Genomic DNA, 15,039 nt, shown 5'->3' with positions numbered 1-15,039 from the left:
GTCCAAACCAGCTACCTCCAACCCAGTCAAGGAGTAAGCTGGAACACCCGTCTCTTGCCCCATGGTGCTCAGTAGGAAGGTGGTTCCTCTGCCTGTGATATTCAGCCTCTGGATTAGGCGTTCAGAGCAGAATGTGGCTGAGCTACCAGGGTCTAAGAAGGCGTATGTTTGTACTATGTTTCCGTTTGCTGCTTTCACATTCACAGGGAGAATGGCTAATACACACCGGTCCTTACCGGCCCCTGTATGTCCACATGTTTGCAGTGAAGTTGGTTGCTGTAACTGTTCTGGAGAAAATGGTTGCCTTTTGATGTGAAGCAGGGTGGGGTGAGTTTGACCACAGACTTTGCATACCAAGCGCCTTTCGCAGTCTCTGCTCATGTGACCAACACATAAGCATGCAAAGCAAACTCCCTTTTCCCTCAGAAAGTACATTTTCTCCTTGTGCCTCTTCTCCTGCAGTTGTTTGCACTCCTCCAACGAGTGACTGCGAGCACAGCAAAGGCATCCAGCTCTCCTAGCATTCACTGTACCTGGTGTTGGTGATGTCAGCTCCTTGGCTCTCTCAGATATTACTGTGGTGGCGACAATGTTTCTTTTCACTCTGTTGGGATATGATTCAAACCTGGTGAGAGATGTTGTGCCAACCACACCAGAATTTGGATCCTGTATGTCACCAAACAGAGGGTCAGAAAGAAGGCTAACATGTCGCTCCACAAACCTGATCATATCACCGAAGTGAGCTCTTTCCTGTGTATTTTCCATTATGCCATGAGCCGTACTCCTCCATTGCTCCCTCATCTTGAATGGCAATTTTGATATAATGGCCCTCATGTTGACAGGCATGTCCAACTCCTGCATGTACTGAAGCTCCTCCATTGCATTGCAGCAGCCACGCAAGAATAAGGAGTAGGCTTGAAGTGCCTTGACATCCTCAGATTTTATTGTTTGCCATGCCAAGGCCTTTTGCATGTAGGCACTTCCTATTTTGTACTGGTTTCCAAAGTGTTCTTTAAGAAGACCCTTTGCCACTGCGTAACCACGCTCAGGAGCCATATGCTGGCAGCTACGCACCAATTCCTGTGGCTGTCCTCTTGTGAACTGCTCCAGATAATACAAAGCATCAGCGTCTGTTGCCTTTTCCTCCACTCCTTGTTCAAATGCTTTGATGAATGTTCTGTATTGGAGAGGGTCACCTTCAAATGTTGGGATATTTCGTGGTGGCAGAGACCTGGAATGCTGTTGCTGCACCAGAGCAGCAGTTATCTCATTTTGCCTCTCCATGATGGTAAGCATGTTTGCAGGTTGGTTTGAATTGATTTGAACATTGTCAGTTGTTCCCATTCTGCTTTCCTGTTCCTTGTGGTTGTGATTATATTGGCGGTTAGCAGCAGTGCTATGCCATTGACCACGTTCCTTTGGTCTCACATCCACAGGCTTGTTTGGTGGTATTGACAATTGTGTCAATTTACTTCGTTGTGTTAATGTCCCAGGTTGGTATTCCCTTGCAACAGGATTTAGCTTGTGGTGTTCCCTTTCAAAATAGGAATTCATTGCATTTGAATGTGCACGAGATGAACGCTTACTTTCAGAGGAGTGCAACACGGCCAACCTTGCAGTGCTTGCAGCCAATTCAGTGTCCACCTCTAGTTGTTCCTTTTTTCTTTTCAACTTTAGTTCCTGCTCCTTCAACTGATGCTCCTGCTCCTTCAACTTTAGTTCCTGCTCCTTCAACTGATGCTCCTGCTCCTCCAAAGCATGTTTTTCTTTTAGAGAATCAGCACGAGCGAGAAGTGCAGCTCTATCGGCTTCAGCTAAGATCCTGGCAGATGACCTGCTACTTGTTTTTGAATATTTGCTCACAATGTTTGACACACTGTCATTTGGAGCAATACCATCATCCATTAAATGCAAATCACCTTCAGTTGTTTTACCATCATATTCATCATGTACATTCGTTATACCTTCAATATTTGAAACCCACAGTTTTGCATTTGAAATACACTCATTGATTGACAACATTTTTGCTTTAAACCAGGTGTCTTGTTCTTCTTTTTCATCATGTAACGTATAACCCAACAGAAGATTGTCATGTATGCATTTCGCCTCATAACACACCTGATTCAAATCTGTAAGAGCATTCTCTACTTTTTCCTTCTCATTATTTAACATGAAACCAAGAATTGAATCTTTTATCTTGGCTGCCATGTTAAATTTACGTTTTCTGCTGGCATCCAATTTGCCACAATGTTCTGCAACAGCCTTGGCAGTCATTTTAACGACACGTTTCCCAGTGACGTCACCGCTAACAGCGGAGCGCGCTGTGGTCTCCATGGAAACGTTTGATGCCGTTTTGCGCGTCGCCATGTTATTAGATTGTCTGAATTAAAACGAGACGGCTGGTGACGAGTCGTGCAACATAGTCACTACAAAAAAGGTCCGCGTAGTCAAGTGTTATTCCTCTTCAGCAACCATGGATTTACGCTCAACCCCAAGTTATGTGTGCACACAATTTTACATGGCCATGTATTTATATAGCGCTATTCACATACCTCCTTGCGTTGGGTACCATGATGTCGCCTCACGGATCAGTACTCGCGGTCCAGTACTGATCCTCAGCCACTTCGGGTCAGCACCGGTGTCTTCCTCCTCCACGAACGGCTGCAGGCGGATCCGCGATGCAGCAGCAACAGTAGAATCCACACAACAACAGCAGCAGCTCCTCGCCTTCCTCCGGTGGAGATTCTCCGACGTCCCCTAATGCATCGAATCTTCCCCAGTCTCCAAGCAAGAGTCCAACTGGTGCGAGGTTTTTGACTAATATTAAAGGAGCTCCCGTCTTATACGGAGCTACTGAGAAATCTTGATCCCCAGTTAGACTGGCTGACGCGCCGTTATATTCCTGGTCTCATACCAAACAGTCCTTGTCCCAATGACACAATGCAGGCAGCTTTCTTGGAAAATGATATTTATTTGCTTCACCGTGCAAACAGAATATCCTTGTTTTTTGTTCCTTAAACTGATTAAATGATAATGAATATGATACCTAATTGGATACAAACATTTCGACCTGAGACCTGCGTCGTATGTGCGGTCAAAAACCATTGCCTTTTCCGGGTCAAAACTCCTGCTCCTACAGGTGTACCTGACGCTTATATAAAAGAAGCGCCACCCCCTGGTCACATAAATCCATTGCACATTAAGTCCATTTTGGCCGTTACACTAGACGTTAGTCCTTCGGTTCGGTTTCTCTTACTCACACACTATCGCTGATACTTCTAGGATAACCCGTCACTAGCAAGTACTTCTCATCTCCCGCTGCTCGTTCCAGCGGGGCACTCTTCCTGTTACCCGCCGCTCGTTCCGACGGGGCTCCCCAACAACAGGGCTCGTTTGAGCACCCGCCCACTGTAACTACGACTGATCACCGTCAAGTCCAATGTCGAAGAGAGCTTCCTGCTCCCTTTGCCTCCAGGTAACTCCCTCTTCCTCGTTGCTTGCTTCTCTCCACCGCTCCACCTGCCACCACTGCCATTCCGCCCCCTGCTGGCAACCTCCACTGGTCCCACTCAAGGACCGCTCCAGAAAGGGAAAAGGGCTCAAGGTTATTGTTAGTAATCCATACTGCAGCCGGAGAAGAGTAGCACCTCACCTCGTCGTTAGACTGGGTGAGCTATCCAAAGGAACACTGTTAGGCTATCCAAAGGAACACTGTTAATCACACGTTATACACACACAGGGAAAGTAACAGTTAGTTAGCACTACTGAATACTTTGTAGAATATTCAGGCTGCTACACATATATATCTCTTTATCAATGGGTGCGTGCAGGTAGGCTGTCTTCACATCCATCTGGTGTAAAATCAAGTTGTCTTCAGCTGCCTTCTGCATCACTACCCGTACACTGGTCAGATTGGCTGTAGGGGAGAATGTCTCACCGTAGTCTATTCCTTCCCTCTGACTGTAGCCTTTAGCTACAAACCTGGCCTTGTACTTGTCGTGCCCTTCAATACCCTCCTTGATTGAGTACACCCATTTGCCTCCCACTGTCTGTCTACCCTCTGGTAACTTTGTTAGAGTAAAAGTATGATTGTCCTCTAGGGACCTCATCTCCTCATCCATTGCTCACTCCCATTTTCCTGACTCAGGGGATATCATGGCCTCTTTAAAGGTCTGAGGTACACCACTCACTACTCTGTAACAGTAATCTATGCTGGTAAGTGTACTGTCATCCTCGTCACTTTCTCTTTGGGCATAGTCTTTCAGATACTTTGGGGGATTATGTTCCCGGGAGGGATATCTCCCACTGCATGAGGCACCTGACGTCACCCTAGGGTGCTTCCCGTCATCATCCTCTGGGGGTTGTTGACCGTCTGTTTGCATGTCTGTGCTCAGTACACTAGGATGTGGTGTCTCTCTTTCCTCACACCCTACTCTGGAGTCCAGCTCTGGCTCCTGTGTCTGTGTCTCGTTCTCACATGTTGTCTTTGTGACAAACTTTACTAACCTGTGCTTTTGCACTTTCCCTTTACCGGGATAATAGACTAGAAAAGCGGGGCTGCCCTTGTCATGCCCTACAAAAAGTCCCTTTTCACACCTGGACTCGAGCTTTCCTCTGTCCTGTTGGTAAGCATAACACACTGACCCAAACTTGTGCATCCTGGCTAGATCACACCTTTTTCCTGTCAGTGCTGTATACGGGGTGGTGCCTGTGTGCTTGTTAAAACACAGATTTCTGGTGTAAGCGGCTTCTTGTACCGCATAATGCCATAGACTCTTAGATAAGTTACCATCTATTAGCTTACACCTAGCCATTTCGAAAAGAGTGCGTCCTTCCCTCTCTGCTATCCCGTTCTGGTGCGGGGAGTAAGGACAGGACGTCTCGTGTCTGATCTTGTTCCTTCTCAGCAGTGATTGGAACTCTCTATTTGTGAACTCTGTTCCGTTATCGGACCTTAAGCATTTTATGCTACCATACGGAGCTACATCTGCAAGGAATTTTTCTGTGGCCTGGAGTGTGTCACTCTTTGCTCTGAGAAAGTAAACAAACACTGCCCCTGTACACACATCTGTGAAAGACTGCACATATTTAAAGCCACCTATGGACTCATTATTTACTGGACCGGCTAGATCTGTGTTAACTAGCTCAAGTGGTGTCTTTACCTTTTCCGTGGGACCTCTGTTCCTTGTTTGAGTGAACTTTCCCTTTATACACACATCACATTCTTTGTTAGGTCTATGCTTTTCACCGTTAATGTGCATGCCTACTGTGCATGCCTACATGCCTGCAGCTTCAGTATATCCTCGTAATTACAATGACCCATGATCTCATGCCATGTCTGAATATCATGACTGACATTACACATATAATTTTTGTTACATTCTGTTTGTAGATAATACATTCTCTTGTACACCTCAATGTTAAACCTCGTACCGTCAGGCTCTACAAGAACATCTTTACCTTCATTGAAGAACACTTTGGCACCGTTTGCAGTAGCAGATTTTACAGAGAATAGTTCTTGTGGGAACAAGGGTATGTAGAGGGCGTTCTTCAACGTCACTGTACACCGGCGCCCCTCACTGTCTATGAGGCATACCTGTGCGTCTCCTCTCCCCTGCGCCAACCCGAATGTGCGCTTCCCGTCTGCCAGCTCCATGCTGTGTCTCTCCGGCTCGAAGGTGCTGTCAAAGTTCTTGAATCGGTTCCTGTCGTTGATAATGTGGGACAACGCACCTGTGTCCACGATCAGTCCCTTCCTTTGGACCTGCTGCTGCTGCGTTGACTGGGTGCACGTATGCTGTCTGCGCCCCGAAGGTGAAGTCCTCTCTTCCCGCCGCTCTCCGGGCCTCGTCTCGACTCGCCTCACGTCCACCGCTGCCGCCATCTTGCACACAGCCGCCATCTTGCACGTGCGCGTACCGAGCGCTCTGTTCGTGCTTCTTTCTATACACTCTGTCCGCGTGTCCTGAAGTTCCACAGAAACTACACCAAACGGTTTTTATGCACTTATCTTTTCGGTGACCCTTTTCTCCACATCGCCAACACGCCATCTCCGTCAGGGGTCCGTGAATACCACAACCACAACACCAGAGGAAGCTCAACAAATCATGTTAAACCCAGATTCGGCTCAAACAAGGGACTAAACACGTTTAGCAATTATGCCACATCAATGTGGAACGCCCTACCCAAAGCTGTAAAGGAATGTGAATCCCCACCCACATTCAAAACCGCTCTTAAAGAGCACCTACGGGAGGCTGCAATTCGAAACTGGCCACCGTAAATGTCCAAACCCCCCACCCCCTCCTAATAGACAGTCTCCTCCCCACCGCATCTCTCCCCGCTGTATATGTATATTTCTCTCCCACCCACCCACCCCCTCCTAATGTACAGTCCCCTCCCCATCATATACTCTGTCAGGATCTATGAGTAACAGTAGGTTACTGTATATTTGAATACCGTATATGTCACAAATGTATGAGTTGTAGTGATTGTTAATTGTACATAATTCACCCACGGAACTATTGTTAGGAACAAGAGTTCCGCCCGAACATTATAGGAGGTGGCACTGCCTGCTACCACAAGTCAGTCGACTGCAAGCAACGTAGCAGTAGCATGTTGTGTTTGTCTCACAAATAAATGCTGTTCGCTCTACCTCGAGCTGCCGTCTCCGACTCCCATCTCTCGGCACTACACTGGTGACCCCGACATTGGTCTCGCTGAAGTATCAGGGACCGAACCGAACATGGCAAACGATGCCGTTATTCTTCGATTGCCGGAGTTTTGGGAGCATTCTGCGGCGGCGTGGTTCGCTCAAACAGAGGCGCAGTTCGCCCTACGAGGGGTTGACGACGACGCCGCGAGATATTACCACGTCGTCTCGAGCCTCGGGAGCACTACAGCGGCGAGGACGGTAGGCTTCATAACAGCTCCGCCTGCCCGGAATAAATATGAGCCGTTTAAGACGCACCTACTCAGAATATTCGAGTTGTCACAGTCAGAGCGGGCCCGACGCTTGCTGGCTATACGAGGCTTGGGGGACAGCAAACCTTCGGAGCACATGGAGATGATGTTAAACCTGCTGGGTGCAGAACGGCCTGATTTCCTGTTTATCGAACTGTTTCTCAGGCACATGCCGCCACACGTGCAGACGGCACTTGCCAATACAGCGACTACTGATCCCCGTGCTTTGGCAGAAGAGGCAGACCGCTTCTACCTGGCCACTCGACACTTTGCCACAGGGCTAATAGCCTCGACTCGTGGTTACACGCCGCAGGGGGGAGGGGCGAGGAAGAACAGGAGCAGCGCTGCCGCAGGCCTGTGTTTTTACCACGCGCGTTTCGGCGCGAGGGCGACAAGATGCCGTTCCCCTTGCACTTTCGTCATAACGCATAAACGCAGACACCTGCGCCCAGTAGCAGCGGTGAGCGCAGGTATGTCGAACCGGCTGCTTTTCATTAGAGACACACTCTCCGGTTGCAAATTCCTCTGCGACACCGGAGCTCAGAGGAGCGTCCTGCCAGCTACAAAAGAGGACACCGCCGGCGATGATAGAGGTCCACGCCTGACGACCGCCAACGATACCCCTATCCGCACCTACGGTACAAGGACCGTGGAACTGTGTTTTGGGGGCCAGCGGTTCACGTGGGACTGCATCACGGCCGACATTTCGTTCCCACTACTCGGGGCAGATTTCCTGGGTGCACACGGGCTCCTCGTGGACATTAGACATGGCCGCCTAATAAACGCGCAGACACAGGCTTCGTTGGCATGTGTCCGCGATGAGGCGACATACGGCGGCCTTCTTACAGCTTTCACCGACCACAAACCCCTCACGTTTTCTGAGTCAAAGGTAGCGGAGCCATGGTCGGCACGACAACAGCTCACGTACGATTCCGAGTGCGCCGCGAGACACGTCGCCGAGAAGCCCAACGTCGTCATCGGAGCTGTACAGCCAGACCTCGACTACGTCAACATGGGCTCGGAACAGGCCTCCGACCACGACATCCAGGCCCTCGGGACTGCAGATTCCAGTCTACGCCTGGAGGACTGGCGAAGGCTCGCCTTTGAGGTGGGGTACAACCACCACAAGATTGAACCCGCCCACGTAGACATTTCCCAGCCCTTAGAGCTGGCCCTCTCCCCCCGCAGAGGCCGTCCGCCGCTACCCCGGGACCCGCCAACGACTGAGCCGCCGTTGGCCTCGTCGACAGCTGTGCCCCCGGGTGTCGGGGAGGACGCGGGCGCTTTGGAGGGCGCAATCGCTTGCACCGCGCCCCCGGTTGTCCGCTCACGCCGCGGCCGGGTCGTTGTCTCTCTCCGCCGTGGAGATTTTGACCATGGATGAATTCTGGGGGGGCTTGTGTAGTGATTGTTAATTGTACATAATTCACCCACGGAACTATTGTTAGGAACAAGAGTTCCGCCCGAACATTATAGGAGGTGGCACTACCTGCCACCACAAGTCAGTCGACTGCAAGCAACGTAGCAGTAGCATGTTGTGTTTGTCTCACAAATAAATGCTGTTCGCTCTACCTCGAGCTACCGTCTCCGACTCCCATCTCTCGGCACTACAGAGTACTAAATACCTATATGTCCCTATGCGGCATAGGCTATGCCATAAATGTCATGTATGTTGAGTATGTCATAAATGTCAATATGAAATGAAAATGGGGGACCCTGATGTAAACAAGACAAACGTCTTTACCCATTCTGCAATCTGTTAAATTAAGTTTTCATTCATTCATTCAAGAATGTAGTGTAGTCAGTTGGACTGTAACTGGGACCTGAAAAACTATTAAATCATGGCTGAGAAGAGATTCAATCAACTAAAGTGAAACAACAGAGTGCAGGGATATGCTGCATTCGCCAGTGAAGATGCTGACCATGCTTTCATCATCATCTAAGCTCGGTCATCCTACACTTTGTCCCGCCCTTATTCAACGTTTTTACGGTGGTGTTTTTTTTTGTTTTTTTCGTAACTGAATGCAATTTAATTTCAATTGTAATGTAAACAACATACATGAACATTATTGCTCGATGCAATGTTTTATTTTCGAGAATTTCAGATGAATTGACGTTGAAAGTGATTGGCTGGCAGACCTGTCAAACAAACGCACAGCGTCGCGCTAGGTTGAGAACACAGAGCTTTTCCACGTCAGTGTGTTTACCAAGAACAAGAACAGATTGACAGCTGATAGATGTGTTAATTTAGTCCATAATTAGAACATTTTAGTCAGTGAATGAATCAACAGTGTTTGGTGTTAATGGTTTTCACGTACTGGAATGTCCGAAAGTTGTAGTTTCCCTATTTGTTATAGCGAAGTAAACTTTGGTCTTCTTCATTCACTGTGTTGGCCGGCTAGCTTGCTAGCTGTCGAGCTAGCCTACCAGCAGCAGCCGCAGGACTCCATCTTGGAATAGCAACAAATACACAGGTGGGGTGATTCATTTGTGCTAAATCGAACAAAACGTTAAGTTATGTTGCTCCTAGACGTCTTGTTGTGTGTTGCCAACGTGTGCTGCCCACTGTTGGGTTAAACAAGCAAGAGAGACGTAGCTAGTTAACTTGCTAAGACAGCCAACAGCGACGCTAGCTGCTGGTCGGAGAGAGCTGGCCATATAGCCAGTGATGGTTCGTGTACAAATACCTGCGAGCTAACAAACCACGTCGGCAGTTGGTTACTTAGCATTTTTAAAGCCATCTTTAAGCAGCATTGTCGGCATGAGATATGGCGACGTTATTAGACATACTAGCTAAAACTGCGACGATGGAGAGAGCCTGCTTGCTAACTTGTCCTAGCATTGTCTTTGCTTGGTGGCTAATCCCATTAGCTAGCTGCTTGCTACAGTAGCTCTCTTGACAGCTGACAGCTACGTGGCTATAGCTGATAGCTGTTGCATATTAAGGTATATTTATTGTCTGGTTGTGTACAACAGATTTACAGTTGAAAGGGGCCCCTGGCATTCTTGCTGCGACTACCGTGTCTGATTGACGATTAGTAACGTCGGTTAAGTGGTAGGAGATGTTAACATTTACGTTAGCGTTTCGTTTCGGTTGAACGTTTTAATCAAGTTATTCAAAATTAGTTGGATGTTATCATTTCATAGCACAGAAACGACCCACAAATACGTTCAGTTTAGTTGAATCGTGTAAATAGTATTGCTTCAACATCTGTGTAGATGGGAATTGGGAAGTAGAGTAAACTAATTTCCCTTGGTTTGCTGACGTTACTTGCTGTACCTGTTGCACTTCCTTGCCATCAAAATTGAGTATGGGAATGGGCCCTTAGTGAACGTTTGACCCAAAATACCAATATCTAACATATCTATGTTCATCAATCATTCTAAAAGAGTTTTAAGTTAGGTTATAATAGCACCCCAACAGTAACTATGATGGGTTAGGCTAGTTACTAGTTAGGGCTCTGTATTAAGTGTGACGGGTCCCTGAGATTAATTTCAGTATTTTTCATCCTAATGCTATATCTCATTGACACTTTTTAAATGTCAATGAATGCAATTTTGTATGACACAACTGAGTGAACGCCAAGTCTAACACAAGACTATTATTCTGTCTCTTTTATCATAACTTTTCCAGCTTTATCATTCATTCATTCTTAGTTTAAAAAAAGAAACATCTAGCATACTTACTATGAATTTAAACAGAATGTGACCTCAGCCAGTCTGTCTAAATATTCTAACATCTTCCTGCAAAGCGTGTGTCTTATCTAGAGCGGCTTATATGGCTGATGCCAAAAGGTTAATCCACCCATTTTGAGGTACACTGCTTCTCAAATATGAACAGCATATCATCCTGATGTTTGGTTATCCAGATTGGTTTAAGCCATTGGCCAGATAACCTCAGCCCTATGCTGATTTGCCACTTGAATCCATATTGGTTGGTAGTTTCATAGAGAGCCTAATGTTTGACAAGTGAGACAATGTGACGTTTGTCTGACTTTTCTCGCTCACCAGCTTTGTCTAAATGTATTCACAAATTCCCCAAATATATTTTTTTCAGGCATGCACTGTACTGTACAGTACAGTATATGTATATCTTGTATGTCATAAATGTCATGATGAATTGAAAATGGGGGACCCTGATGTAAACAAGATGAAAGTCTTTCTCTGGTCTGCATCCCCTTAACAATTGTGCGTACTGTATTGTACCCATTCTGCAATCTGTTAATAAAGTTTTCAATCAATCAATCAATCAGATGGTGTCCTTCGATAGTGTCATGTAACATTAAATGGCGAACTCCGAATACTTTCCAAATGGCGACGAGGAGTAGTAGCAGTTAGCACATTGCTAACACAACAAAGCTAGCAACAGAGGGTGTGTACTGTCTGATAATGAGAGTCAGCTACGTTTTGAGAGCCAAACGACAGCGGGGATGGTGGGCAAGTAATTGGTTTATGCCCAAACACAGAGTAAAACTGGTAACACCACCCACTGTTTGATCAACTTTTAGGAATCCCAGTATGTCAATATCATATTTCTGATAATATATCATGATTATCCATGTGCATAATAAAGTATGTGTGCATGGTGCACCACAAAAAGGCAAAAGACAAATGTTCAGTGAATGGTCAGTGATACTCTGTGATAAACTCTGGTATTATAAACTTGCCTGAGTTTACCACTGGTATTGGTTGGCTGTTCCAAATGCAGCTTCCTGGTGGTAAACACTGACATTTCCGGCTTTTCAAATTTACGACGGCCGGCTCTCTGCCGTGGGCCGTCATATTTAAGATGGCAGGCAATAAGTGACAGAATGTTAACCAAAACGAACCAAACATTCTATATTTTTCTTCTCAGAAAGCAGGATGGTGGACAAGAATATCTACATTGTCCAAGGTGAGATATGTACGGTTGTTGGTGCCATCAAGAGGAACTCCAGATGGAATACCCACACTCCATTGGTAAGTTTGATTCAGGTCATGATTTTATATAGCCTATCTAACAATTTATTTACCTTCTAAAATCAATTCATATTAAGCATATTTATTTGACCGAAACAAACATTAACACACTTTTCCGAAGAGCACAACACTCCGATGATGATCCAGATTTTGCCCATTCTCACCTAAACTACATACTGTTTTAGATTACCATGACCTCAAGAATTGTCACAGCCAAAACATTTAAATTGTGAAATGATTCTTAGTATGGATGGGCAAAACTCACAAAATTACTAGGATCACTGGGAACTATTTGAATACTTATCGAACCCCCCCCCCCCCCCTGTTTCATAATCAAACAAGCAAGCTATTCTGGCTGCTGTCATTGCTAACAGTTCGATATCTTCGACTAGGCTGAGTTTATTTCCAGGAACAAAAGCATTCATTTTTTTATCTACTTTTTCTCCCCTTTTTCTATTTTTCTCCCATCCCAATTTCGCTCTGCCAATTCTCCCCTCCCCTGTCTTGAACGTTGCTCGCATATGCCCCCCACTGGCTGGTTGTAGGGAGGATTGAAGCCTTGCATCACGTGTCCCCTCCGATACACGAGGAGGCAGCCTGTCACATCTTTTCACCTGCCAGCGCGGACTCTCATTGGCGAGGTGTAACGTGTGGGAGGCTCACACTACCCCTGCCATTTCCTGTCTCTGCTGTGCAGGCGTCCCCCAACCGACCTGTAGGAGTTGCTGTCCACAACGTCCAGATGACCACCCATCGACTTCCACCCGCTAACTCTGCCAATTGAGTTAGTATGACGGCCGGTCTAAGTCGGAGGCAACGCCGGTGTCTCTTGCGTTGGTGACGAGCGCAATGTCCGCTGCGCCACCCAGCCGCCCTAAAAGCATTCATTTCTAAAGTGATTGTTGATGCTTAAAATGTCTGAGCTTTCAAGTTAATGTATGGTTTAGTTTTTACTTAATAGCGAACATGAGATAATCCAACAAGTGAGCTAGGTGGCTGCTGTCATTGCTAACAGCTAACACTAGCGGACCAAGCTAGCATATTTCTGGGAACAAAATCATTAATTCTGAAAGTTACATCACTGACGCTTGAAATGTGTGAACTTACCATGCAAACCTTTTCTACAATGTAACATCTCCAGTCTTCTTTCTTCATCTTTCAACATTCATTCTTTTCTGTTCCCCTAGTTGTTAACAGACTGTTATTCTACCTGGCTAGCTAGAAAGCTGTATCCAGCATGCCGTATCCAGCATGCCATTCAGTGGTTAATAGGGCCCCCTCTTAAAACACATTGGACGCCAGACCCGAGTATAGTCGGGTTAACTCGCCGACGCTTGATCGCCAATCACGAGTATAGTCAGGTTTTAATCGTTATTTCTTTTATTAGCGATATCCATTAATTTTCATCCATCCAACCTGATGTTATTGTTGGGAATGGGTCTGAGCTCGCAAAAGGGCAAATACCGCCGCCTATCGTCTCCCGGATGGTATTGCACATCATTGGATTGGCTGGGGATGTGCATCAAAAAAAAAGTCCGGTCCAGGTTTTCCTTCTCGGGCATGCAGTATATTACACCACATTGACTGGGGACACTCTGAGCAGCGTGGATTATGTGTTTTGGATATATAACGTTGGATCAATAAACGCGATCAATATTTGGAATGGTGATCAGGAATTGGATTAATCTTTTTGCAGGACATCAGATGTGAGGTAAGGACTCTGTTACCAATCTTAGGTTAATCAGATGTTTCTTTCACAGCGATCACAACCAACGTGTCTGTGTGTGTGTGTGCACCGACCAATGCACGGATAAGCGATTTTCAGCCCGCTTCTGTATCGTGCATGAGGACACATATAATGGTGATAATCTAGCGTTTATTTGAAAACGATTCATAAATCAAGCGACAAATGACAACGTGTTTAGTGTATTCCACTAAAATGCTATTATCGCGTCTTTTCCTGGAATTACACAGAAGCACCCAAACTATATTCATATTCAAAACGGTATAAAACGGAAATGTACCGTAAAAAACAATCCGTTTTGTACATGTTGACTGCAAGCAACTCATTGATAAGCGACGGGTGTATTAGACCCATAGCCATAATTTAAGATATATTTTAAGCACTTGCAAATATCCCCGTCCTCCCATTGATTAAAGCGGTGGCCATCTAGACCTAATTCAGTCATATAGCTCCGGTGCTGAATGTGTTAATACACCACACAGTGTAGTTGCCGGTAAAAACAAGGGGTAATACATTTAAAAAAGAAAAGAAAAATCTTATTTTTTAAATCTTTTTCTCCGCCTGATTTTCTATTTCTCTCCCCATCCTAATTTAGTCGCTATGCCAATTCCCCCCTCCCCTACCTGGTTGTTGTGCGCATGTTCCTCCTACTGGTCTGTACAAGGGAACCCTGAAGTCTACCACCTGCTTCCTCCGACACATGTGGAGACAGCCAGTGGCTCTTTTTTCACCTGTCAGCGAGGACTCTCATTGGTGAAGTGTAACGCGTGGGAGGTCACGCTGCCTTCACCATTTCCTGCCTTTCGCTGAGCAGGCGCCCAGACCTGACACTGTCCACAACGCCAGATTACCACCCTCGACTTCCCTCCCGCTAACTCAGCCAAATAAGTTAGTATGACGATCGGCCCAAGCCGTAGGCAATGCTGACTCCGGGAGTCGAGACAGCAGCCTCTTGCATTGGTGACGAGCGCAATCTCCGCTACGCCATCCGACCGCCGGGTAATAAATTGAGACAAAACGGTATTCACACAAACATACTTTTGCTCTGGACTGGTCTTCTGAGCTTCTCTCCAGTCGAGCTGCTGCAGGTTTAAATCCCAAATATTGCCAAATCCTCCAGCATCGTTGTGTAACTTGTCGAGTCGTCTCTAGAGCCTTTCCCTCCTTCACGAGAAGTTAAATCTGCTCTAGAAGTGAAAGTGAAACTTAAGCTACTCTGTTGTAATGTTGCACAGACATAAGCTTTCAGTTTGTAATGTTGTCTGACAAATGTGTTCGTCCTCCCATTGATTAACGTGGTGGCATCCAAGCGATAAATCGTCATATCCGGCTGGCAACCAATGTCTTAGCAGAAATAAAGAAATATCATGGTTTTT

The 15,039-nt window shown here is 46.4% G+C and overlaps 1 protein-coding gene across 4 annotated transcripts in view; it reads left to right on the top strand.

Moving 5' to 3' along the window:
* Positions 1-9,149: 9,149 nt before the first annotated feature.
* Positions 9,150-15,039, top strand: part of gbf1 (golgi brefeldin A resistant guanine nucleotide exchange factor 1) — a 221,188-nt gene continuing 215,298 nt past the window's right edge. For all 4 annotated transcript variants that reach the window (XM_084322245.1, XM_084322244.1, XM_084322243.1 and 1 more), the window contains exons 1-2: positions 9,150-9,434; positions 11,816-11,919. In XM_084322245.1, the coding sequence (XP_084178371.1) occupies positions 11,824-11,919 (96 nt within the window). In that variant the 5' untranslated portion in view covers positions 9,150-9,434; positions 11,816-11,823. The remainder of the gene's footprint in view (positions 9,435-11,815; positions 11,920-15,039) is intronic.

Source organism: Notolepis coatsorum, assembly GCF_963971535.1.
Source record: "Notolepis coatsorum genome assembly, chromosome: 9".
Lineage (NCBI taxonomy): Eukaryota > Metazoa > Chordata > Actinopteri > Aulopiformes > Paralepididae > Notolepis > Notolepis coatsorum.
This window is presented reverse-complemented; position numbering and strand designations above follow the sequence as displayed.